The sequence below is a fragment of the Protopterus annectens genome, chromosome 16.part0 (genome assembly GCF_019279795.1).
Source record: "Protopterus annectens isolate FY-2018-M chromosome 16.part0, PAN1.0, whole genome shotgun sequence".
Lineage (NCBI taxonomy): Eukaryota > Metazoa > Chordata > Ceratodontiformes > Protopteridae > Protopterus > Protopterus annectens.
The window spans coordinates 69,987,276-70,014,315 of NC_056750.1; the positions used below are offsets into that span (position 1 = coordinate 69,987,276).

At 43.6% G+C, this 27,040-nt stretch overlaps 1 protein-coding gene across 1 annotated transcript in view; it reads left to right on the forward strand.

The window, feature by feature from the left end:
• The window catches only part of LOC122790731 (ubiquitin carboxyl-terminal hydrolase CYLD-like), an 855,039-nt gene that overhangs the window by 438,599 nt on the left and 389,400 nt on the right, over positions 1-27,040 (forward strand). Inside the window, exon 10 of the mRNA XM_044058312.1 lies at positions 24,718-24,815. Within this exon, the coding sequence (XP_043914247.1) occupies positions 24,718-24,815 (98 nt within the window). The remainder of the gene's footprint in view (positions 1-24,717; positions 24,816-27,040) is intronic.

Sequence of the window (27,040 nt, forward strand, 5' to 3'; positions counted from 1 at the left end):
CAAGGGGAACACATTCTTATCCTCTATGCAGGCAAGCAATGATTTTATGGGAGACTGCGCTAAGCTTGCAACTAACTCTTCAGGCAAGGTTTCTGCGGGAGCACAGAACTCCTTAGCAGATGTGTTAAGCAGACAAATCATGGATCCCCACGAGTGGAAACTGGATCTTCATGTATTTCAGAAATTGACAGTGTCATGGGAACTCCAGACATAGATCTGTTCGCTTCTCCACTAAACCACCAGCTGCCAAAGTTTTGCACAAAGGGGTTTCATCACACAGCTTGGAAAGTGGATGCTCTGTCTTTCAGTTGGAAAAACCTTCATGTGTATGCCTTTCCACCTCTGCCTCTTCTTCCAAAGGTGCTATTAAAAGTCAGACAAGACAAGCCAAGGATGATTTTGATAGCTCCAGATTGGCCTCGGCAACACTGGTACCCACTACTAAGGAGTCTGGTAAGGAAGCCTCCATGGCCTTTACCTTTGATTCCTCATCTGTTATCTCAGAAGGACGGTCATCTGCTCAATGTCAAGCTTCACTCTCTTCATCTAACAGCCTGGCATATTCTGTGTTGAAACACAGCAGGTCTCAACTTCCTCAACAAGTTTTAAATGTGATTATGGAAGCTAGAAGACCTAGTACAAGGAAAGTGTACGCAGAAAAATGGAAGAGATTTTTATTTTGGAGTACAGCAAAGAATTTGGAGATTTCTGAGCCTAATTTGAGTGTGGCTCTTCAATATCTTACTGAGTTATTGGACAAAGGTTTGTCCTTCTCTTCCATTAAGATTCATGCTGCAGCAATTTCAGCTCACTATGATTGTGACCCACCATTGTTTTCATCCTTTGTTCAAGCAGTTTCTTAGAGGGGCAAAGAATATAAGACCCCCACGTAGAGCTCCTACTCCTGCTTGGGATCTCAATTTTGTGTTGGAAAAACTTACTCTACAACCTTTTGAGCCTGCGGCTACTGCTGAATTGAAATACTTGTCATGGAAGACTGCTTTTCTGTTGGCTATTACTTCTGCAAGAAGGGTGTCTGAGTTGCAGGCCCTTATGGCAGTAGAGCCCTTTTGATTTTCCATAAGGATAGGGTATCATTACGTACTAATCCTTCCTTTATGCCTAAGGTGGTTTCTAGTGTGGCTTTAAACCAAACTATTCATTTGCCTACTTTTTATGCAGACCCCCAAAATAAAGGGGAAAAGATTTTGCACACTTTAGATGTACACAGGCAATTGCGTTATTATTTAAGCAGGACTAAGGATTTTAGGCAGTCTCAGCAGTTGTTTGTTTCTTTTGCTTTGAGTTCAGGGCAAGCCTGTGTCAAAACAAACTATTTCTAGGTGGATTGGGTTTTGCATTGCATTTTGTTATTCCCATCATGGCAAGGAGATTCCAGCTGGGATTAGGCCTCATTCCACTAGGGCTACTGCCACTTCAACAGCATTTCTAAGGGGGGTGGCAACTAAGGATATTTTGGAGGCAGCTACTTAGAGTTCAGTGCATACTTTCTCTAAGCATTATCACCTTCCTATCTACTCTAAGTCTAGGGCTGGTTTTGCCACAGCTGTTTTGCTAGGCATGTTGTCAGCTCCTACTTCTTTATGATTTGCCAGCCTCCCTTACCTCTGCTTTGGGATTCTACCCAATAGTAAGGACTGCAGCAATGTGGAACGAAGAACATAGTACAGTTTTGTACCTACCATAAATGTAGATGTTCGAGGATCCACATTGCTGCAGTCCAATTTACCCTCCCTCCTTCCCCTCTGTGTTTAGGGGTGGTTGTGTAGGTGAGGTTATATGCTGATATTTTTGCATATATTTTTGTATATATTGTACATATTTTTGGTGCAGGTATTTTGGGCCTTGTCTTTTTAGGGTCTTCTGACATCTGGGGCAAGAAAAGACTGAGGATATGACGTCGGTCATGCGCATTAGTACCCTGACGTACTGACGTCAGTCTAATGCGCCCTGACCGACGTCAGCCATATACTCTGGTATTCGGGCCGACTGGACAGCGGACTACCCAATAGTAAGGACTGCAGCAATGTGGATCCTCGAACATCTACATTTATGGTAGGTACAAAACTGTACTTTTCAGGACTTCACTTTCTGTATTCAGAGCTATCCAGACCTTGCTGTGGTAGAGGGAGGTCCTACTGCTTACTAGTGAGAGTAGTGAGCATTGTACAGCCCATCTAATGTGGTTTCCAGCTCTGAAAGTGCAATTTTATTGGCCATTTGGGGCTGATTTCTACCCCTTTCAACTTTCTGGCTTAAAAACGTGTGTTTGCACATCACGCAGCACTGTGGGGCTAAGGTTAAAGTATTCCCGGCGCCAGAAAGTCTGCTCTTCAAATTTTCCCTTAGAAGTAGCTGGTTTCTCAGTAGTAGCACTAAAATCTGAATCCATGTGACTAGCACTTGCTCTATAACCTGCAGGAAAGCACTAGGAAGCATTAAACTTATACAAGCACTCAACTCTCCTTGTATATAAGGAGAAAGTAATCGTAGGTACTAAACAGCCTATAACTGCAAAGTGCCTTGCCAAGGTAAGGGAAAGCAGCTCTTGTACTCTACAAAAGAAATGCCAAACCAGGCATGTCCAAGGGTCAGCTTCCGGTGATTTCTCCAGTCCACCTGGTGAACCTGGGCATACTGGGGCAGTGCAGCAAGTGCCTCATGTACACAGACAACCCTCTCCTCCTACCACCCAGCACTACAACCTGCGAGAGGTACACTTACATAGGTAAACTAGAAGCAAAGCTCTCTCCAGCCAAGATTGTGCTAGACAGTCAAGAGGAGAAGGTTAACATCTGCATTATACCTCAAGTAACACATAGCCCTTCAAAACCAACACCACCAACACCCACACATAGAAACACTAAACCCACATATGTGGAGGCACTTAACATTAACCCTCCCAAGCAACAAGGACCTCCAAAGCCGATACGCAAACAAACCCCAATCACAACCAAAGTAACACATAGCTCAAAACACCAGTGTGCCACCCAGCAACAGCCCCTAAGGCAAAACAACGTACCCAGCACCCTAGTCATAGGTGACTCCATAGTCAGGCACATTGATGTCCCACTCACTAGGCTGGTCAAGGAGAAAATTACCATCAGCTGCCTGTCGGGAGCCAGGATCAGCCACATAACACATGCACACAACTCACCACAAGTACAAATATGACTCTGTCATTGTCCATGTTGGTGTGAATGACTTGAGATGTTCCTCCCTGTACTACATGAAAAGAGATATGGAAGAGCTCTCTGATCATGTGGCCCAGGCAGGTATGACTCTAGCCCTGAGTAGCATCCTGCCTTTGCCCAGAATGATACCACAGTATAAAGACAAAATGATTGACTTCAACAATTGGCTAAGTTTCTGGTGTCATTAAAAGGGGATTCAGTATCTGTTTGCCTGCGACAACACAATCAACAAACCACAATGCTTTGCCAGAGATGGTCTGCACCTGTTGCCCCTGGGATTCAGGTTACTGGCTAAGGCTCTTGCCACCCCTATAGTGCCTTTTTTAGGCAAGGGTCAAATGACAAAACTACCACCGTAACAGATAAAAACACGCAAAATCTGAAGGTTATGCTACTCTATGCTAAAAGTCTAAACCTCAGATTGCACTCTCTCGAGGCACTCCTAAAATGGAGAACATCGATATCTGTGCAGTAACTGAGATCTGGTTCAAGGCTCCAGAGAGGACCCCTGCAATACCAGGCTATAACTCTTACCACACTTTTCGGCCACCAAACCAGGACAGAAACACTAAAGGTGGTGAAGTGTCCATATTCACACCTCCGGGCTAGTTGCCCAACACAATACGTCTGAAATATTACAGGTACAGCTAACACCAGGTAAGACTACAATCCAAATTATCACTTGCTACAGATCCCCCACCATGCCCCAAGACACTCTCTTCACCTTTTTAAACATACTGGAAAATATTAAGATATAATCTAACACCCTAATACTGGGTGATTTCTACTCCCCTGCCATTAATTGGGAAAACTACTCGGGTACCAACACCTTTGCCCAGTGGTTCTTGGAATTCATAAATTCCAACTCCTTGGATCAACTAATCCATAGTCCCACCAGGGGCTCAAATATCCTTGACCTGGTCATTACCATCATGGGAGATCGATGCTCCACACCAGCGGTCACCCCCTTGTTGGTCAGGTCTGACCATAAGCTAATCAACCTTGACGTCCACATCCCACCCCCCAGTAGGGGAAACCTCCATAAAAAACCTCTCCAAAGCCACCTTCATGCTACTCAATTCAGAATTGACAAACTTCACGACACCCATGCAGACAGGAACTGAAAGTTCGACTGCCGAATCCTACACCAAGGCACTGTATGAGCATATCAAGTCGTGCATAAATCATGTCATTCCAAATAGAACCAAGACGCTCTCCTCCAAAAAAGGGAAGCCAATCTGGTGGCCCCTGCCATAAACCAGTTATACAACAGAAAGAAGAAACTGTTAAAGAAAAAAAAAAGGAAAATCCCAGGATACAAAACACACCCTTACCAGCCTCAGTAAGAAGCTGAGGTCCATCATAAAATCCTCTAAAGCTAGTTATGAAAATAAAATTGCCAAAGACTCTAAGGACAACCACAAGGCATTCTATAGTTATGTCAAGAATCTAAATGGCAATACTCAGATATAGTCTGAGCTACAACAAAATGGCACTAAATATACTGGTCCTAAGGATATTGCCAGTATCCTAGCAGATCGATTCAGTGCCAGTTTCACCCCCTCTCAACCCCTAAAGGGGCCATCTCAGTACCAAATGATTGCCAAATGCTGGTAATCATGGTCACACAGGTAAAAAATGAACTCTCCAAAGCTAAGAATACATCATCCATGGGACCAGACGACATCCCGGGCTGTGTACTACATGAACTACAAAATGAACTGGCACCTCACCTAAGTGTCATGTTTAATCCTAGCTTCACCTCTGGCTTTGTGCCCACTGAGTGGCGAACAGCTACAGTTATCCCACTCCACAAGGGGGGGGGTCCACCTTGGACCCTGGGAACTATCATCCCATCAGCCTAATGAGCCTAATCTGCAAAGCCATGGAACACATCATCATCATGGAACTGATAAAGACATTGGCAACCTTAAACACTGGACCCCACCCAGTTTGGTTTCGTGAAGGGTCAATCTTGTCTCCACAACCTGATAGACTTCTTTGAATCAGTCTCCAGAGCCATGGACGAGGGTAAGATGGTTCACATAGCCTATCTGGACCTCGCCAAGGCCTTCAACACCATCCCCCACTCTGGAATCATAGATAAACTTACTAAGCTGAGCATTAATCCCTATGTTACATAATGGGTCGCAAACTGGCGTACTGACAGAAACCACACTTTAAAAGTAGCCGACTCCAAATCCAGCTCACTACAAGTGTGGAGTACCTCAGGGTTCAGTCCTGGCACCGCTCTTGTTTGGCATCTACTTCTCCGAAGTACAGGCCAACACCAAGGGACTCAGGCTAACAAAATTCGCAGATGACTGCAAACTGGGAGCCATTATCAAATCCCCAAATGATGTGGATATCCTACAAAAGGGCCTTGCAGAGACTGATGCTTGGTGCCAGAGCCTCGGGCTCAAGCTCAATGCCAAGAAATGTATAGATCTGAAGTAGTTAACTTCATTTTATCTGCAAACTGTGGGTATACGGATCCGTGTCGGATCCGAGCCGGCAACTTTTTTTCTAGCATCTGCTCCAAGCTCCTCCCCTTCCCCATAATGCCCTACCATCTCCTATCTTCCCTCAGATCTCATTTGCCACACCAGTAGTGTGCATCGTGGTCTCCTTTGCTCTGAGCTCAGGGATAGTAAGTGTTATTAATTCTTAATCTAGTGTCTGTCTGAGTGATTTTTTTCCCTTCCTCCCCTTTTTTAGTGTATCGCTTGTTCATCGGTTTAAAAAAAAAAAAAAAAAGTTTTGTTAACTTGGTAGAGTAGTTGTTAGGCCTGCCCTTCCCCTACCTGTGTTTGTGTGTGGTTTTTCTGGTAGATGGTGTTTTCTTTTTGGGTGCAGGAACCATGGCTGATCAGCCAAAAGCTGTTTTCAAGAAATGTACAGAGTGTGGTCATAAGCTCTCCCCGGCTGATGGTCACACTCTGTGTGTGATTTTCTTGGGAGTGGCACATTTGTCCACTCAATGTGCTATCTGCACCAGGTTCAATCTGAGGGCGCTCAGGGATCGGAAGAGCAAGTTAGTAGCCAAAGGCCTTCTCCCCGCTTCCATGCTGGAATCTACCATGGCCTCGGTATCTAGTGCTCAACCTCCCACCCAGACAGGGACTCAACCTCTTCTTCTTTTGATGGGCCTAATAAAGACAAATCTACAGTCAGCGTGGCTGACAAGGAAAAAGACAAGCAAAGGCACAGAGAGGATAGGGACAAGAGAAAGGACAGACCTTGCAAGAGATCCCCGGGCAGGGAGCTCTTTCTTAGTCCCCCTTCTAAGGCCTAATCACCACATGGGCATGGAGGGAGCCTGACACCATATACCCCATCCCCAAATGCCCTGACAAAATTTTATCACCCCCTTCCGACAGGCAACCTTGGTCAAAAGGAACCCCAGTTGACGCTATGTTGGTTGCAGCAGCCACAAAGAAGGAGCTAACACAAGAAAGTTCCTCAGTCCACCCTCCAGACAAGGAGTCCAGGTCGGTGGATAGGTTTGGGAAGCGCATCTATTCCTCAGTGACCTTTTCAGTCTATGCACTGAATTATTTGGCACATGTGATCTGGCTTCAGCTAGACCTTGCTTCGGAATTCGCTGAGTCGCCCCCTGAGTCTTCATCGCAGCAGGACAGACAGTTGTTCTCTGCGAAAATGTCTACTCTGAAGTCAGTCTCAAACATGTCCATGTGGCTCCTTTCCCATGCCACGGAAGGAGCAGCTAGGGTGGCTGGGACAGGCATAGCCATGAGGCGTCATGCCTGGCTCAGGTTGTGTCAGTTCGCGGACCCTTTCAAGGCGTCGTTTATCAATGTTCCCTACGACGGTTCTTCCCTTTTTGGGAAGACGGTACGTGACACACTTGTCCAGAGCAAAAAGGACTGGAAGACTTTGTCTGCCATCGGGATCTGCTTCTCTAACCCACAGCGATCCTTCTCTAGGAATCAAAGAGGGCAGAAGAAGATGTGGTTCCGAAAATCTCAGTTTTCCCGGGATTCTCAGGACAACTATTCCCCCAGAGGCAGAGGGGGACAGGATCGACGCCGACACAAAGGTAGAGGGGGTCCCAGGATTTTTGGGTCTAGGGAACCCTTTTCTGATAGACCCAGTCAGCAGCCCTGAGAGGTTGCCCGACTGTCCTACTCTGGAGGCAGTCAGGGGAACATTGTCCTTACACCCAGCAGCATGTGTGTCCATTACGACAGATCGCTGGGTATTACAGATAATTTCCAGAGGTTACACTGTCCCATTTGTTGCCCCTCCAAATATTCCAAAACACCTCCCGGATGTTCCACCCACTCACAGGGAGGTCGCAGCTGTAGAGGTATCAAAGCTGCTTCTCAAATGAGCCATCGAACAGGTCCCCCCGGATCAGTCCGGATCAGGCATCTACTCAAGGTTCTTTTTGGTGCCAAAAAAAGACAGGGTCCTCAGGCCCATTCTAGACCTGTCAACATTAAACCTGTATGTAGCCAAACAGAAATTCAAGGTGGTCACCCTACAGTCCATTCTACCTTATCTCCGAGAGTGTGACTGGATGTGCTCGTTAGACCTCCAGGATGTTTACTACCACATTAAAATACACAGAAGCTTCAGGAGGTTTCTGCGCTTCCCGCTTGGGAGCCAGTCATTTTCAGTTCAGAGCCCTACCCTTTGGTCTCACCACAGCCTCCAGGGTGTTCACAAGGTAATGGCAGTTGTAGCGGCTCACCTGAGGCTTCAGGGTATTCAGGTGTTTCCATACCTGGATGACTGACTCTTCACTGCGCCCAGCAAGCATCACCTGTGTCTAGCCCGAGATTACTTCATTCGGTTGGCAGATCTACTGGGAATTAGTCAGTGTTCAGAAATTCCAGTTGCAACCAGTACAAGTTCTAGACTTCATTGGAGCATGGCTAGACACTTTGCAGATGAAGGTATTCTTAACTCCAGACAGGATCATACACCTCAGGTGCCACATAACTCAGATAGCGAACTCCAAGTCTCCAAAGGCGAGTGATGTTCTCCGGGCTCTGGGCTCCATGGCTGCCTCCATATCGATTCTTCCTTGTGCGCGCCTTCATATGCGCGTTCATCAATGGACTCTGGCTGTTCAATGGTCTTGGCTAGACCTGCCCATGGAATTTTCGATCAGGATCAGTCACGTCTGCAGGACGTCTCTTCTTTGGTGGTTAAGTTCACTAGAGATATCAGAAGAGGACGCCGCTTTGCGTCATCTCCAGTCCAAGCCACATTTACCACTGACGCCTCTCAACTCAGGTGGGGGGGACACTGTTTAGGAAGGACAGTCCAAGGCACGTGGTCCCATTCAGAGACCAAGTTGCACATAAATGTTCTAGAGATGAGGGCAGTGCTTTTAGCATTGGAAGCCTTTCACACTGTCCTTCCTCTCGGATTGATTGCAATTCAGACAACATGTCGGTTGTCTGTTATGTCAACAAGCAGGGGGGAACCAGATCCTATCCCCTATGTCGCAAGGCCATGAGAGTGTGGGAATGGGCGATCTCCACCAGTCAGTTTCTGTTAGCAACGCACATCCTGGGGCGCACCAACATTTTAGCGGACAGATTGAGTCGGGCTATTCTGATGCCGTACGAGTGGTCTCTGAAACAGTCAGTAGTAGAGGAAGTCTTCCGTGCATGGGGTCAGCCTTGCTGTGATCTCTTTGCATATCCATCCAACGCGAAGTGGGGTCAGCCTTGCTGCGATCTCTTCGCATATCCATCCAACGCGAAGTGCAGCGAGTTCTTCGCTCCGGTTCCCTCACCAGGGGAAGTCACCAGAGATGCTCTAGTCCATGCTTGGCCCCCCCGGGCTTCTGTATGCTTATCCACCATTGCCACTCATTCTGAAGTTTTTTCAGGAAGCTTGCCAACTGCAAGTTATCCTCATTGTCCCGTACTGGCCTCATCAGGTTTGGTTCCCATTCCTTTGGTCTCATCTCTTAGCTCCCCCGTGGGTTCTGGATCCCTGCCCGGATCTAATCTGCCATCCGTCAGGGGCCCGTCTGCCCGATCTGGGCAGCCTCAAGCTAACAGCTTGGTTGCTCCAGTTCTGTTGATTGCCAGGGCTCCCGGTGTTTCATCCCCAGTAAAATCCATTCTGGTGGCTTCTCTTAAAGATTCCACTAGGAAACTTTATCGCAGTAAATGGAAGTGCTTTTCCCTTTGGGCGTCACAGAGAAAACTAGATCCCTTTACAGCCCCTGTTCCAGCAGTGTTGGATTTCCTGTCTGGCATTTTTCAGCAAGGAGCTAGTTCCTCCACAGTGAAAGTACAATTGGCAGCCATTTCTAATTTTCATGTTGGTGAAGACAACATTGCCTTAGCCTCCTCTAGGCTGTGTAAGGCTTTTCTTAAAGGTACTTTTCTGTTTAAGTCCACCTGTCAAGGATTCATTGCTTCCATGGGACCTTACTTTTGTTTTACAGGCATTGGTGGCTCCCCCATTTGAACCTGCAGCTTCAGTGGATTTAAAATTTTTGTCCTGGAAGTCGGCTTTCATAGTCGCCATTACATCTGCTAGGAGAGTTTCTGAGCTTCAAGCTCTGTCTGCCATGCCTTTGTATTTGGTCTTCCACAAGGATAGTGTCTCTCTCTGTACTAATCCTTCCTTCTTACCCAAAGTGGCGCCTGAAGCAAATATAAACCAGTCCATTAATCTGCCCGTTTTCTTCCCTAACTTCCAAAATAAAGGTAAACTTCATTTGTTAGATGTTCATAGACAGCTTTGTTTTATCTTCATAGAACAAACTCTTTCTGCAAGACTGACCAATTGTTTGTTTCCTTTTCCAAAGCATTTCTGGGAAAAGCTATTTCTAAAGTTTCTTTGGCCAGATGGATCACTCTTTGCATTTCACATACCTACAAAGCAAAAGGTTTATCTCCTCTTGGTATTGTTAAGGCTCACTCTACCAGGTCCATGGCGAGTTCTGCTGCCTTTTGGTCTAGGGTTCCTTTGAACGACATTTGTGCAGCAGCGACCTGGGCCAACTCACATACCTTCATTTCCCATTACAAATTAGATCTGATTTCTAGGGGTAGAGCATCCTTTGGCTCTGCAGTGCTCAGGAATATCCTTCCATAAGGGCCTCCCAGGATTGGAGTAGCTGGGGACTCTGTCCCACAGGTTGCAGATAAAATGAAGTTAACTACTTCAGATAAAGAATTTATGTACTCACCATAACATTCAATCTGAGTAGTTATACTTCATTTTTCTGCAACATTCCCTCCCTCTGTCCCCCGGACCTTGTCCTGTCTTTTCAGGTTTGGTTCATTGGGCTGAGTTGCTTATGTATTTAGTTGCAGCAAACTCAATCTGAGGGAAGATAGGAGATGGTAGGGCATTATGGGTAAGGGGAGGAGCTTGGAGCTTCGAGCAGATGCTAGAAAAAAAGTTGCCAGCTCGGATCTGATATGGATCCATATACCCACAGGTTGCAGAAAAAAGAAGTATAACTACTTGGATGGAATGTTATGGTGAGTACATAACTTCTTTTTATCCCCTTTGGGCAAAACCTTGTACCCATGAATTACCACATAAGTGGCAGTACACTAAACACCGAAAGTGTGATAAGGGACCTAGGGACACAGGTGGCCAGTTGTCTCACCTTCGATAACTACATCGTCAGGAAATCCTTCTATGTGGCACATCTCATTACTAAGGGCTTTTCATCCAGGAAAAAGGAGGTCATTGTCCCACCTGTACTCATCCCTCATTAGGCCCATTATAGAGTACAATGTCCCATTTGGTATGTACCTCACAAGACATCTGCAACAGTTGGAAGGCCGCAGAAATACCTCACTAAGGAATCACAGGCCTGAAGCAGATGCACTATGCTGGCCATCTAAAAAACACCGCTATACTCTATGGCATATCGTCTACTCAGAGGCGATCTCTGCTTAACATACAAGGCCATGTCAAACCCAGAGATGTTGGACATGCTACACTTAAAAGAAATCCCAATGCCTCAGAGTCACACGAAATCCCAATGCCTCAGAGTCACACGCTCCAGAGATCTAAACCTGGTCATCACAGTGAACAAAACATGCTGGAGGGATACATTCCTGTCCCAGAGACTCCCCATTCTCTGGAATAGACTTGCCCATACATGTCAAGCAGAGAGCCTCTTTGGCCCTCTTCAAAAGGAACCTTGACAACTGGATGGGAGATAGGAAATTCACCCTGGGGATCACATTAGTCGCCCTGCTAGACAGGGAACCAGGGAAGTAAAATTCCTGGAAAGAATATCCAGGGAAATTTTATGGCTAGGCTTGTATAGGCCCTAGGACCGATAGCCTACTACCAACCTCTGAACCTATGGAGTTGGTAGCCTAGTAATCAACTATGAACTATGTGAGGTCCGTATTGACAGATATGAAATTATTGACAATGTCATTTTGCCATTAGGTCCTAAGCTGCAAGATGTAAGAGCTTTAATATACTTGGGAGCAAAGAACTTTTGATTTTTGAGACTTTTAATTTATAAGAAAAATTTATGACTGAAGTGGAACAAAGACAAATGACTGTACTTAGAAGGATTATAGTTTGCAACTTAGTGCTGCTAAGAAGAACTGTGTGTGATGATGTAAGGTATTGTCAACTGTGCCAGGAAGAATAAGGCAGTGCATGTGTATACCAGCATAGTTAGCTGGAGTTTTGTAAATAATTTTGTCATTTGACTGTCACACCGGTTTATACAGATGCTTGTGTTAAAAATGTATAAATAGTGTTGTTATAACTGATTAAACGTATATATTTAAACAAAGAATTCTGGAATGGAAGAGAATTTTTTGAAATTGTTCTATAATTTTCAAATACTGCACAGATCTTAGCAAAGCTGTGAGTGTGCATTGTACCAGAGTCAGGTGATCTTATATGATGTCATTCTGTAACCAATACTGAGAGGATGGAACTCTCACAGCAGTTTGTTTTGTTGTCCATCCTGGACCCTCCGTTCATCAAACCAATAGCTACTAGACATATATCAACCAAACAAATCTGTTGGGAAAATACTCTATAAACATACTGTCGTCAATGCCTGGAACAAACTCCCCCTTAGCCTACGATCCATTACCCACTACACCCAGTTTAAAAATGAACTAAAAACTTTTCTACTTAACTCCAAGACTTGCTGTTGTCATAAACCCACCTAGCCTCCCTCTCCTGTCTCACACTTTGCTACACTCCATTCTCGAAAAAAATATATATATATTTTGATGATAGAACTTCATGTATGTATTTTATCTATTAACAGCTTTGCAATTGTTCTCTTCTGTATTCAACTTTGTTATTGTTTGTACTCAACTTTGTTATTTTTAACAGCTTTGTAAAGCCTTCAACTATGTTAGTACTATACTTCTGCATACAATCAATGTACTGTTATGCAATTTTCTGGAGCTTTTCTCCTCGGGTCTCCACTGAAAATGGACCAAAAGCCCAGTTGGACTAACCCGGTTAACAAATGACAATAAATAAATAAATAAATAATAAATAAATTTTCTTTGGAACCTCATATAAAAATCTATGACCGTTATCATAGTCAGTCAGTTAAGTTAGTTCAGTTTTAGTTTGAAGCTCATCACCTTGCCTTGTGGAAGTAAGCATCTCAGCATCTTATCTTGCCTTGCTGTATTAAGTTAACTAGGAAAAAGTTATTTAGACAATCAGGGAATGCAGTGGGATTAGTTAAGTATTATTTTTCTGAATCTGTGTAAATCTGTCCAATTGTGTTGCTTTTATAGTTCCTGTGATTGAAACTCTGGCGTTTATTGTACTTAGATATTTAGTATTCTCATGTTTTCTATTTTATTATTTATTATTAAATATTTGTACACCTTTCATTGTGTATTGGTCTTTCAGAGAATACTTTTAACTTCTTGAGAGTACTTGTGCTTATTTTAGTGATGCTGTGTCCACTCCAAAAAGCCTTGTTGCTTTGGTTATACTCTAACTTTTATATTAGTATTGCTTTAACTCCGTATAATTGGATACCCTTGTAAGAGCATGAAAGTGGTTTACTGGAGGCATTGTAGTTACCTTATAGTCCGGACAGAAAGGGTACTGCTAGTAAATGTGTACCAGCCTTTCCAAGGAGTGTGTGTGGGTGAAAATCAAATACCAAGGTGTGGGAGTGTCATTTACTTGGAACTGGACACATCGCTCCAAAATGAGTCTTATTTCAGATCTGGAGAACCAGAGAGTCCAGTCCCACAGATCTGGAGCATGTTCCCTATGCTCTTGGGGGAAATTGTGCTTGATGCAGAGCTGCATCTTAAAATTACTGTGTAAATCCATTCCTGTTTGTAGTGACCATCTCTCATAGGTGTCACTGGTGAGAATTGAGGCTCCCTGATTACTGGTCTGGCGTAGAGAGGCTGTCACATATTGGTGGCAGAGCGGTGGGATATTAATTGAACTTTAGTAGGTTCTGGCCAGTTGTCACTGAAGGTCTGTGTACTCTCAGCAGCCACAAGGTAAACCTTCTGTGTTTCATTTTCACAACAGTTTTATTTATTTTTTTAGTTTAGTCAGGAAAAGCAGGAAAGTATGTCAGCAGAACATTATGGTAAGCTGACAAAGAACCAGTTGGCCAAGGTGTGCGAAGCCAAAGGACTGATGCATGCTAACTGGACTAAAGAGGAATTGATTTCAGCATTAATCGCAGCTCCTTTACAGATCAGTGGCAGGAGGACAACCAGTCTGGTGATAGAGATGTGTAGTCTTCAGAAACAGGACAGCTCACCTTTTCCTCAGAGGACTTGAAAAAAACCTGTATGGAGTTAGAAAAACTTGAAGTGAAGGACAAACATTTGGAGACTGAAAGGAGACTTGAACTGGAGGCTGAAGAAAAGGAGCAGCAGCATCAGCATGAGCAGGAGACAAGAAGTTTGGAGGCCGAAGAGAGACTGCAGCATTAGGAGGCTGAAGAGAGACTGCGGCAGTTGGAGGCTGAAGAAAAAGAGAAGCAGCAATAACACAAAAGGGAGATGTTGGCTCTTCATCGAAGTCATGAAAGGGTCATGGAGGTAATGGGGAAGGGAATCACTGGACCCCAGACACAATAAAGGTCAGTAAATGTCTTCCACAATTTGCAGAGGGGGATGACTTTGATAGTGTTATTGGTTCCTGACCCCCTTCTCCATGGTAAAGCTGTACCTGCTGTTTCTAAATTGTTTGATACTGATTGCTTAAACTATGATAGAGTAAAATAGTGTGTATTGAACTGTTATAAGTTAACTCCAGAAGCTTACAGAAAAAAGTTTCGTGAGCATAGATGCAAGGCAGATGAATGTGTATGCGATTATATTGCTGAGTTAAACACTTATTTTCATAGGTGCAGTGAGTAGGTCTCAGGTTACCTCTTTTGAAAGTCTGAAGGACCTTTTGATGAGAAACAAGCCCTTAGTACTTTGCCTTAGGACGTGACAATCTGGTTGGTAGACTGGGAGTGTAATTCTGTAGATGAGCTGGGGTGAAAAGGGGATCTCTACTTAGCAAGCAGGGTATTACTGCACAAGAAGGGGATACCCAGTGCTGCCCATGGATATAAGCAGACTCATTAGTGGGCAGCCGAAATCACCCCAACAAAGTCTACCAGTGACACAGGAAGCCACTAGTTGAGGTCCACGGCCAGGATTGGGGGTTAGATGTTTAAAATGTAAGCAGAGGGGCCATGTAGCATGCAAATATCCACTGAAGCAAGATGGAAAACAAAAGGTGAGGGAGCCAGCAAATGGGAATAACACCATACCAGTAGTAAGTTGTCTAGAGACAACAGGGGTACCAAATTATCACCAGAGTTTGCATCCTATCTTAGTGGATGGAAGAGGGGCCACTGCTAAGAGAGAGAGACACCCCTGACTATTGTGAACCCTATAGTGGTTAAAGAAGAGTAGTACTTACTTGGGCAGTCCACTCCAATCAGAGCTTTTGGAGGCATCCCACTCCAAATACCTTTGGCCTGGGTTCACCTTGGCTGGGAGGGTGGAAAAGGAGGCAAGCAGGTAGCTGTGTTTGAGGATATTCCTGCAGATGTCTTGATAGGGAATGATTTTAATAATGCAGTAGCTTGTGTGCAGCCAGTTACATGCAGTCAGGCTTGGAGACAGGCATGTAGGTCTGGTAGGCTGGGGGAGATCCCGACAGACCCCACACCTGAAGATGGAGCTGGTGATGTGGCTATTTTAGGGAGGGAGCTACCTTGTAGCAGTGAGCTTGAAAGTGAGCCACAGCTGCAGGAAGATACTGATGTTGCTGTGGACAGGGTGACTGCAAGGATAGAGGTGAGTGGTAGTACCCAGGTTTACAGTGAGGCACCGCTGTCAGAAGATACTAGGCTTCCTGTGGAAGTGGAGCTGGGAGTAGTTACAAAGGTAGCTTTTAACCCTACCTTACGAGGCTTAAGGGAGGTTGCTAAGGAGGCGTCTGATGCTCAAGAAAAAGGGGAGTCTGTTTACTGGAACAAAGGGATACTGTATAGAGTGGACCTCTGAGGGAGGGCCAGAGTGTGAGGTAATACAGCAGTTGGTAGTGCACAGAGCCTACCATCTGTTATTTCTAGCCATAGTCCATGACATTCCTTTTGTAGGTCATATGGGCATAAAGCGTACCAAGAGACATATTATGCAGAACTTTTATTGGCCTGGGATTGCAAGGGATGTAACAGGGCTGCAGGACCTGTGAGCAGTGCCAAAAGGTAGACAAGGCAGGGGGCATGGTCAAAGCTCCATTGATATTGTCTGTGATTGAGGAGCTATTTCATAGGGTAGCTATAGATATTGTGGGGCCTCTGAGTACCCAAAGTTCCACAGGGAAGAAGTATATCCTGGTGGCAGTAGATTATGCTATCAGATACCCTGACGCAGTGGCCCTGTCCTCCAAGTCACAGAAGGTGGCAAATTCTTTTAGAGATTTTCAGCAGGATAGGTTTCCCCAAGTGAAATACTGACTAACAGAGGTGCCAATTTTATATCATACCTGCTGGCTTGTCTATGGAAGCGTTGTGGGGTAAGCATTAAGACCACCCCCTACTACCTCCAGACTAATGGTCTTGTGGAGAGGTTAAACTTTGTGCTAAAGACCATGCTAACAGCATTTACAGACCAGTTTGAGAGAGTGGGACAAATATTTGACCCATCTGCTGTTTGCATAGAGGGAGGTAGCCCAGGAATCCACAGGTTTTTCACCCTTTGAGTTGCTGCATGGGCATAGGGTGAGGGGGCCTTTAGATTTGATTTGATTCGATTCATGATGAGTGGGAGAGTGAGTGTGAATCCCATAAGGAATCGGTTGTGGCATATGTCCTAAACCTCAGGACAAGGCTTAGGGAGCTCATGGGCTTGGCCCAAGAGAATCCTGCAGGAGCCCAACAGCAGAAAAAGGAGTCTAATGACAGGACTCCTCAAGCCTGGGAGTATGCTGTGGGACAGTAGGTTTTGGTGGTCATTCCTGTCAGAGTACGCTGCAGGCAGCTTGGGAGGGGCTCTTTGATGTGGTAAGGAAGGTCAGTAATGTCAGTTATATGGTAAACCCTGCTAGGCAGGGGCACAAATTGTACTGTATTAACATAATGAAGCTTCAGCATGTCAGGGATATCCTGGGCAGACTGCAAAGGCATGGTTGACCATTAAGCCCAGTAAGTGTTAGGTGGGTATGGCAGAGGTCTCCTACCTGGGACATAGAGTGGGGCATGATAAGATTAGGCTAGAACCTACCAAAGTGGAAGCTATTCAGGTGTTGCCTGCCCGTTACCAAAAAGCAGGGGATGTCATTCTTGGGGACAGTGGGATACTATAGAAAGTTCATACCCAATTATAATACAATAGCTGCTCTCCTCACAGACCTGACAAGAAAAAACAGGCCAGATAAGGTAGTGTAGTCCCCAGCCCACAAGCAGACATACCAAAAGGTTAAAGGGGCTTTGGGAGGATCCACTATGTTAGCCCGTCTGGATTACAGCAATACCAATAGAGATGGACTCTCAAGACATAGGTTATGTATTCCCAAACAGGCCCATTTCTCTCAAGAAACATTTTTCCAGGGTAACATGAAAAAAATAGCTTGAGTTTTCAAAGGGAGGGAAATGTGACGATATGAGGTATTGCCATCTGTGAAAGGGAGAATAGGGCACTGCATATGTAACATATGCCAGCATAGATAGCTGGAGTTTTGTAAATATTTTTTTGTCATTTGACTATCATGCTGATTTGTACAGATGTGTGTTAAAATTGATCAACAGTGTTATTGTAACTGATTAAATGTATATGTTTAAACAAAAAAATTCTGGAAGGGAAGAGTAGAAGTTTTTGAAATTGTTCTATAATTTTCAAATACTGCAGCAGATCTTAGCAAAGCTCTGAGTGTGTATTGTACCAGAGTCAGGTCATCACATGTGATGTCATTCCATAACCAGTACTGAGAGGGTGGAGCTCTCACAGCAGTTTGTTTTGTTTTCTTTGGAACCTGATATGAAGAGCTATGACAATTATCACAGTCAGCCAGCTGAGTTAGTTCAGTTTTAGTTTGAAGCTCATCTCCTTGCCTTGTGGATGTAAACATCTCAGCATCCTATCTTGCATTGCTGCATTAATTAAGTTAGCTAGGAAACGGTTATTCTTTAGACAATCAAGAAATGCAGTGAAATTAGTTAAGTATCTGCATCAGCATGAATCTGTCCATCTGTGTTATTTTTATTTCTCCTGTAATTGAAACTCTGGTGTTTATTGTACTTAGATATTTAGTATTTCATGTTTTCTGTTTTATTATTTATTATTAAAAAATGTCATACCTTTCATTATGGCTGGTCTACTTTTAACATCTTGAGAGTACTTGTCCTTATTTTAGTGACAATGTGGCCACTCCAAAAAGCCTTGCTGCTTTGGTTACATTCTACTATCTGTATAAGTATTGATTTTAGTCCGTATAATTGAATACCCTTGTAAGAGCCTGAGAGTGGTTGACTGGTGGCAGCATGGTTACCTTCTAGTCTGGGCAGAAAGGGTACAGCTATTAAATATGTACCAGCCTTTCCCAGGAGTGTGCGTGTGTATGTGAAAATCAAATACCCAAGTATGGGAGTGTCGGCTACTTCGAACTGGGACACAGTTCTCCAAAGTGAGTCTTGTTTGGGTTCTGGAGAAGCAAAGATTCCAGTCCTAGGTCTGTAGCATGTTCCCTGCGTGCTCTTGAGGGAAATTGTGCTTGTTGCAGAGAGCTGCGTCTGAAAAATACTGTGTAAATCCATTTCTGTCTTAGTGGCTGTCTCTCTTCACCGGTGAGGATCAACGCTCCTTGATTACTGGGCCAGGGTAGAGAGGCTGTCACACTGTGGATGAGGTAAAGAAGGAATGTAATGAAAGGGATAATTAGACTTGAGGGTATGCGTTGTGGGTTACAGTGGATGTTTATGAGGGGAAAATGAAACCTATTTTCACTGTAATAAATGTTAATTAATGGGAAAAGATGAACTGTGAGGTACTGTGGGTAGCCAAAGGTCTGTTTTTTGTGGAGAAGAAAATCATTTAGTGCAGGACTGTCAAAAGGAAAGTTCCAGCCAGTGCAGGGAAAGAGCGCATACTTATAAAAAAAAATTGTAAACCAAAATGTAGAAAGTGTATTGAGGATGGATTTTTTGGGGTGGACTGTCCTGTGTTAGTAAATGAAAGATTACAGGAAGTATAAAATAATTTAGAAACAGGACAGTCCAATGAACATTTTATTGAAGTAAAATGGAGAAACAGTGAAGAAAATGTTAGTGTGGATGAAGATTGGATGAAGATTGTGAGAACAGCGTTAGAAGAAAATGTACAAGTACAAAGTGAAAGTAAATACGGTTTACTAGGAAGCAAGGAAGAAGAGATAGCATTTGAAATAGAAGAAGAAAATAAACAGAGTGATGGAAAACTAATTAGGGGAAAGGTAAGGAGGAGGAGACGAAAAGCTTGAAGTAAGAAAGGAAGAAACTGGAAGGAAAGGGATAATGTGTCTGCACTAAATGTTAGAAATGAAGTGAGAGGGAAGTAGTAATGGAATGGCGCAAAACATTACGTATGGATATAATGTCTTTATTGGATACCAATTTATAATAAGGAAAAAAGAGCAAGAGTTCATGTGTTATGGCTAGGAAGATGATTTGCTCGGTAGGAAATATGTGCTCATATGTAGGCTTTCTGATCAGAAGTAGAGAGCGATTTTGGGTGTTACAGTAGTAATACTAGGAAGAGAGTCCTTGTTACATTAGGAGATGATGTTTGAGAATGTGTGTCATTTTATGCATATTCAATGGTGACAGAGAGCAAAAAGATGTTTGAAGAAGTAAAAACATTTGTGTTAGTGAATATGTCAATAATTATGGTAGGGGACTATGACTATAACTTAAGGAAAGATAATGCAAGATTTTAAGGTAGAAGAAGCAACTCCGATAGATGGTTAGAAATAGGAGAAAAGAGGGAGCAGATTTAATCTAGGAGAAAAGAGGGAGCAGATTTAATCTAGGAGAAAAGCGGGAGCGGATTTAATCTAGGAGAAAAGAGGGAGCGGATTTAATCTAGGAGGAAAGAGGGAGTGGATTTAATCTAGGAGGAAAGAGGGAGCGGATTTAATCTAGGAGGAAAGAGGGAGCGGATTTAATCTAGGAGGAAAGAGGGAGCGGATTTAATCAAAGCAAATGATATTTCAAATGGAGATGCATTATGTAGTCAAGAAGAAGGAAACAATGAGAGGTGTGAAAGTTGAGGAATTTTCAGATAATAAAGCAGTTTGGGCTTTAAACAATGATAATGAAGACATTATGAGAGACATATTTGACATAATGGTTCAATCCTGACCTCCAGCCAATGTCTGTGGGGTGGTTGCATGTTCTTCTTGCCTCTCTATGGGGTTTGTCCCACCTCCCAAAAAAAGACACGCTGGGTATTTCCACCTCAAACTCACCCAGGAATAGAGCTGTGGGTAGCAGTATAGACTCCAGATGGTACCTATCCAGGTAAGAATGGTCTCTTTGACCGTTAGCTGTCGTGTGCAGTATCTGATTGATGGGAGAACACAGATGGCAAACTGCATGCCTTGTCAGGCCCTCCCACTCGACAGTGTAAAAATTGGCACTAGGTGATTTGGCCACATTGATGAATGACTCCTAAATTGTGCATGAGTTTCCTGGTGATAAATGGATTGAGGAACCGACCTACTCTAACCTATGCCAGGATCCCATGCTAATGGTGGGAGAGGCCTGTGTGCCCATATTGGCCAGTGTGTGTCCACTATGAAGCTCAGCAGCCTTAGGCCTTTTAAGTTACTGACCAGCCAGTCTCCAGTTTTGTTTAGTTAATCAGCCTGGGATAGCTCTGCTGAGAGAAAGCTTGAACATAAAACCAATCAACCAACCAGACAGGAACTGAGGATGGCTACATTCAATATAGGTTCACTGACAGAATGCAGCTTGGAAGTGGATAATGTGATGACAAGGAAGAGGCCGGATATCCTCTGTATGCAGGCAACAAAATGGAAGGGCAGAGTGGCAAAGCCACTTGGCTTGGGATCCAGAGTAGTCTATTCAGGGGAGGACAGACTAGGAATGGTGTGGGAATTGTGTTGAGTGAGAGGATTCATAAGACAGTGAGGGGTGTCATCAGAATTATTGACAAAGTCATAAAAGTCAGACTTCAGTATAAGGATGGGCAGTATTCATGATGTCAGCCTTTGTCCCACAGCTGGGTTGTGATAGCAAGAAAGAGTGTATTTAGGTAGAAGTTGCTGGACCTATTTAATAAAATAGGACATGAGGTGATGTTAGTAACAGGGGACCTTTATACAGATATCCAAATAGGCAGAACAGGCTATGAGGACTGCTTCTGTCCACACAGGTGGGGAAACAAGAATAAAGCAGGAGAGACCATTCTGGACTTCTGTCTGTCAAATATCTTGATGGTGGCCAACGTATGGTTCAGCAAGAGAAGCAGCCACAGATCATATATAAAAATGACAAACATGCAGCTCTGGTAGACTGCCTCCTAGTAAGGGATGGGCATTGGGGTAGAAGCAGAGGTTGCAAAGTCATCCACAATGAAACCATTATCCCACAGCATAAGTCACTGGTTGATAAATTCAGTTCCAGCCAGTGGTCAGAATAGGTACTGAGGTCAGCAGAGACTAGGCCAAAGACCTGGAACTTAACTGGAGAGAAAGCATACGAGTTCAAGGTATTACTCAGGGTTCTAGCAACTCAGAAAGAAGAGGAAATAGATGAAGTTGAAGAATAGCAGTGCCGTAAACAGTATGTTTGAGAACTGCAGAACAGACACTCACCTGAAGCAGGTATGAAAATAAGGTTCATAGGGAAAAGTGGTGCTGGTGAAGTTGTCAAAAGAAAGGAGGAATGCAAGAAAAAGTGGCAGATAGAAAAGACGGACCAAGCTAATAAGAAATACTGATTGGTCTTGCAACTGCTCTCAGCCTGTTCGTTAGCCAAAGAACAAGGCAGCAGCTTCTGGAAAGTGGCTCAGCAGATGGCGGAAAGAAACTCCATATCAGGCTGTCAGGCAAAGATAAAGAAAATAGTCATCAGACGCCTTCGTAAGAGATGCAAGCAAAGCAAGAAAATAGTCATCAGACGCCTTCGTAAGAGATGCAAGCAAAGCAAGAAAATAGTCATCAGACGCCTTCATAAGAGATGCAAGCAAAGCAAGAAAATAGTCATCAAGAGATGCAAGCAAAGCAAGAAAATAGTCATCAGAGAGATGCAAGCAAAGCAAGAAAATAGTCATCGGACACCTTCATAAGAGATGCAAGCAAAGCAAGAAAATAGTCATCAGACGCCTTCGTAAGAGATGCAAGCAAAGCAAGAAAATAGTCATCAGATCGCGCCGTGGTAGAGATGCAAGCAAAGCAAGAAAATAGTCATCAGGCGCCTTAGAGATGCAAGCAAAGCAAGAAAATAGTCATCAGACGCGTAAGAGATGCAAGCAAAGCAAGAAAATAGTCATCAGGCAGTAAGAGATGCAAGCAAAGCAAGAAAATAGTCATCAGACGCCTTCGTAAGAGATGCAAGCAAAGCAAGAAAATAGTCATCAGACGCCTTCGTAAGAGATGCAAGCAAAGCAAGAAAATAGTCATCAGACGCCTTCGTAAGAGATGCAAGCAAAGCAAGAAAATAGTCATCAGACGCCTTCGTAAGAGATGCAAGCAAAGCAAGAAAATAGTCATCAGACGCCTTCGTAAGAGATGCAAGCAAAGCAAGAAAATAGTCATCGGACACCTTCATAAGAGATGCAAGCAAAGCCTGTAGGGTGTCAAGGGCGGGTGGAAGGAGTACATCTAGCAGCTTCTGAATGAAGGAAACCCCACAAGAGCTGTACTGCCCCACATGCACCCTATTATGAAAGATTACCCACCCTAGAAAAAGTGAGAACAACACTAAGGAAAAATGAAGCCAGAGGAAAGTAGCAGATTCAGATGAGGTGCAAGCAAATATAATCAAGAAAATGGATGAATTAGGGGAGAAATGGCTTCTTAAGGTACTTGTAGCAGTACAGAGACAGAGGCATATCCCAGATGACTGGAGAATATGCATTCTAGTACCAGTGTCGAAGAACGAACGGGAGATCCACAACAGTGGGCAATATAGAGGTATCAAACTGTGACGCTGCACTTCTGGAGGGGGTGACTGATAAAAGAATGTGCAGAGTAGTACAAAGTAAGATAGGAGATGAGCAATTTGTACTGAAATAAGGTTGCAGCACAACTGACCCAATGTTTACAGATAATTGAAAAGAAGCTAGAGAGGAAAGAGTTCAACTGGGTATTCCTAAACTTGGAGAAAGCAAATGGCAAGGTCTCAAGAAAGTTAATTTAGTCAGTCCTGCAGTGATTCCAGAAAACATTGGTAGAATTAGTACAGTTTATGTACAGGGACATGATGATAAGTATGAACAGTGTTTTGACTCACAAAGGGATTCCCAGTGGGAGTGGTGTGCATCAGGATTCAGCTCTGAGTCCATTGCTGCTCATACTGGTGATGGACTACATTAGCAAACCAGTCAGAGGGGACAGATCAACAAAGTTGCTGTTTGCAGGGAATGTAGCATTTTAAGCAGACTGAGCAAGAACTTCAGCAAAGGTAGGGGCATGGGATACAAAACTTCAAGCACATGGTATGAAACCGAGTTACAAAAAAGACAGTTGTAATTGCAGCAAATGGGGGGAAATCAGAAGAAGCTGGGAAGTGAGATAAAAGGGAAAATAGTGGAGCAGTTAACAGCTTCAAGTACCTGGGAGTGGTGGATGAGGAGATGGGAAGTGTGAATGAGGAGGTCAAAGCTAGAATCAGAGGGGCCGCAACCAACTGGCATAGTGTGTCAAGTGTATGTATGATAGAAGAATGCCAAAGAAACTGAAAAATAAGGTGTACTAAACAGTGGTGTGACCTGTACTACTGTATATTACAGAAACCTGGGTACTAAAGGCAGAGCAGTTGAGAAAGCTAGAGCCGATGGATGTGAACTCCCTGTGATGGGTGGTGGTATGCACACTGTGAGGACAGATGAAGAAATGGGGACATAAGAGCAGAAGCCAAAGAACAGATTACTGTGGTTTGGGCAAATGCACATGCACAGGAAAGGACAGGAATGCAGAAGGTGACTGTTTGAGATAGACAGGAAGAAGGCAGGAGTAAGGAGGTGCCAGGAACTGCATGGAGCATCACTGCAGCTAGCTTATGTCTCTTATGATGTACTTTTTTATTATGATGTCAATACAAATAACATTTATTTGTTAGCCAAAGAACAAGGCAGCAGCTTCTGGAAAGTGGCTCAGCAGATGGCCGAAAGAAACTCCATATCAGGCCGTCCGGCAAAGATAAAGAAAATAGTCATCAGACGCCTTCGTAAGAGATGCGTGGTTTTCTGCAGTGATGGTGTTTGCCCGCTAGCACATTATTTTGTTTTTACATAAATCATTTTTCCTTATTTCACCCCAGCAGTAGTCGTGTTTTGTCAGACAGTGAAACAAGAATCAAAACCAGTGCAGCACATTGTCAATAATTACATCTACTTTTTTTGTATTAACTTAATGACTTTTTCCCTAATTTTTATATTTTATACCAAATTCTGTTTTCTTTTGTATGTAGGTAGTTAATCTTGTATTCACTGACTGTTTTGGATGAGGAGGTACTTATGCACGTATTGCTAATAAGTCAGTACAATAGTTGTAGTTAGAAACTGAGTATCTAATGGTTTGAGCTAATGAGGCTAAGAATATGCACAAGGAGAGGCGAATGGGTAAATGGATGCTTGGAGTGTCATTGGCCATTGTTTAAACACATTAAAATCAGTCAAATACCAGGAAATTACAAACCCATTTTAACTGAAGACCAGTTCATCATTTAAAAGCCAGGTAGAAGAAACTGATGCTGTCACAGAGCTGTAAGGTGGTGCTGGTGGTGGAAGGGGTAGCAAGACAAAAAAGCAGTATTTAGTTGACAGTTTTTTTTTTATCACCACAGGCATGGCTATGTTTGTGCCACCAAAGTAATGGCCTTGAGAAAAATCTTGGAAGAAACTGGTTTCCCTGGATCTGCTGGCTTCACGAGTGAAGAGAAAGGTATGATCTGTTGTTAAAATTGTCTTTTTAGCTGCAGTCTGTTACCTTAAGCTGCTCTAAAAATGTATAAAATGGAAAGGTGGATGAAATTGCATTAGCCACTAGGTATTTATGGGTGTTATTTACATGTATGATTTGGCATAAAATCCAGTGTTGACCTGCTACACTTTGCAGAATGTAGGCATGCTGAAAAGTAATTAGTATTTGCTGATCTGCAGTCCGAGAGTAATGTTTTTATCCAACAGCTTGTATCCTTCATATTGTCACCTGAGTTGTTGGCAGCTTGCCATTTCTGTGGCATGGTTTTTCCCTGTACACATGGAACTCTTGGAATATGTGTCTTAGGCTGGCATGAGCCTAGCATTGAGCAGCATTTTACTTTTTCCAAGGATGATGCCACAATATGAACAAAAGATGATCGACTTTAATAATTGCTTGGTTTCTGGTGTCATTCTAAGGGGGTGCAATATTTGTCAGCATGGAAGGAGTTGGTCAACAGACCACACTGCTTTGCCAGTGATGGTCTGCACAGATGCCCTCTAGGCTTTCAAATATTAGCTAAAACATTGTCTTTCCCCATAATGTGTAGGTAATGCCAAACTGAAAGTACTTCCAACATAGCAAATCAAAACCAAGAAAATCTAAAGGTATTACTGCTCTGTGCTAGGAGTCTAAACAAAAAAATCCACTCCCTAGAAGCTGTCCTCACCCTAGAGAATGCTGACATCTGTGCGGCCATTGAGACATAGTTTAAAGCCACGGAGAGCACACCAACAGTGCAAGGTTAGAATGCCTTCCACACATTTAGACCAGCTACTTCGCAGGCAGTAAAGCTGGAGGTGTCTCTTTTTACATCACAAATAAATGTACTTCAAAGCTGGTCAAACAGGGCAATGCACTTGAGCTGCTCCATGTTCAAAGCACCATATGGAAAATCCAGTACCACTTCCTTGCAAGCTATAGGTCCCCCTCTATGACCCAGGAAACACATACCTTGTATTTAAACTTATTAGAAACACTAACCATCCAACCCAATACCATATTCATGGGTGACTTTAATTACCTCACTATTAACTGGGAAATCCTGTACAACACCAAACATACAGGCACAGAGATTCCTGGATTTTGTAAACGAACTCCCTGGACCATATAGTCAATACACAAACCAGGGGTGCAACCATTACTGGATCTAGTTGTCACTAATATGAGAGAGTGCTGCACACCTCCTACTGTGATGCCTTCCCTGTTAAGGTCAGACCACAAAATGGTCTCCTTTGAAGTAAAAATAAAACTGGGACCACCAACTAACCTAGAATATTCAGGAACTAATCTAAGGCTGACCTCCTGCTATTAAGTGATAACCTGGAAAAAATTAAAGCCCCCCATAAACCCTGAGAACACTGCAGTCTATGCAGAGCTGTTCACAGAAAGCCTGTATAACCATGTAATAGCTGCATAGAGGCAGCTGTACCCACCAGGAAGAAGTAAAGAAAGTCACAAAACAAGCCACCCTGGTGGAATCACAAAATCAACAGACTGTATAACAGAAGGAAGAAAATCATGGCAAAAATTAGGAGTTGCAGCACCCAGCAGGATAAATGCACTCCCACCAAACTAAACAACTCAGAGGGTAAATAAAGTATATCAAAGCCGAATTTGAGTTAAGTTTGGCCTCCCAGGCCAAGGACAATGACAAAGCATTCTTTAGCTATGTCCACATCCTCAAAGGCAATACACAATTGTGTGCAGAGTTCATTGTAAATGGAGCCACCTATACTGAGACAGAAGATATAGCAAACCTCCTGGCTGTTAAATTCAGCTCCAACTTTACCCCTCTCTCTCCCTCAACCTTCCGTCAGGAAATACCATCAAATATAACTCCCCCCACTTATCACTAGGGAACAGGTTCTTAATGCTCTGTCTAAGACCAAGAACATTGCATCAGTGGGCCCAGACAATATCCCAGGATGCCTTCTAAATAGCACGAGACATGACCTATCAGGGCATCTGGAATTACTGTTTAACTGTAGCCTCCAAACAGGCTTTGTGCCTCATGAATGGGGAAAGACAACAATCATCCCTCTGCACAAAGATGGGTCGTCTACAGACCCTGGAAACTACAGACCCAGAAGTCTCACTAGTCTTGTATGTAAAGCTATGGTAAGAATTATCATGGAAATGATCACTGGAGATGGAATAAACCATTTTGGTTTCGTCAAGGGCAG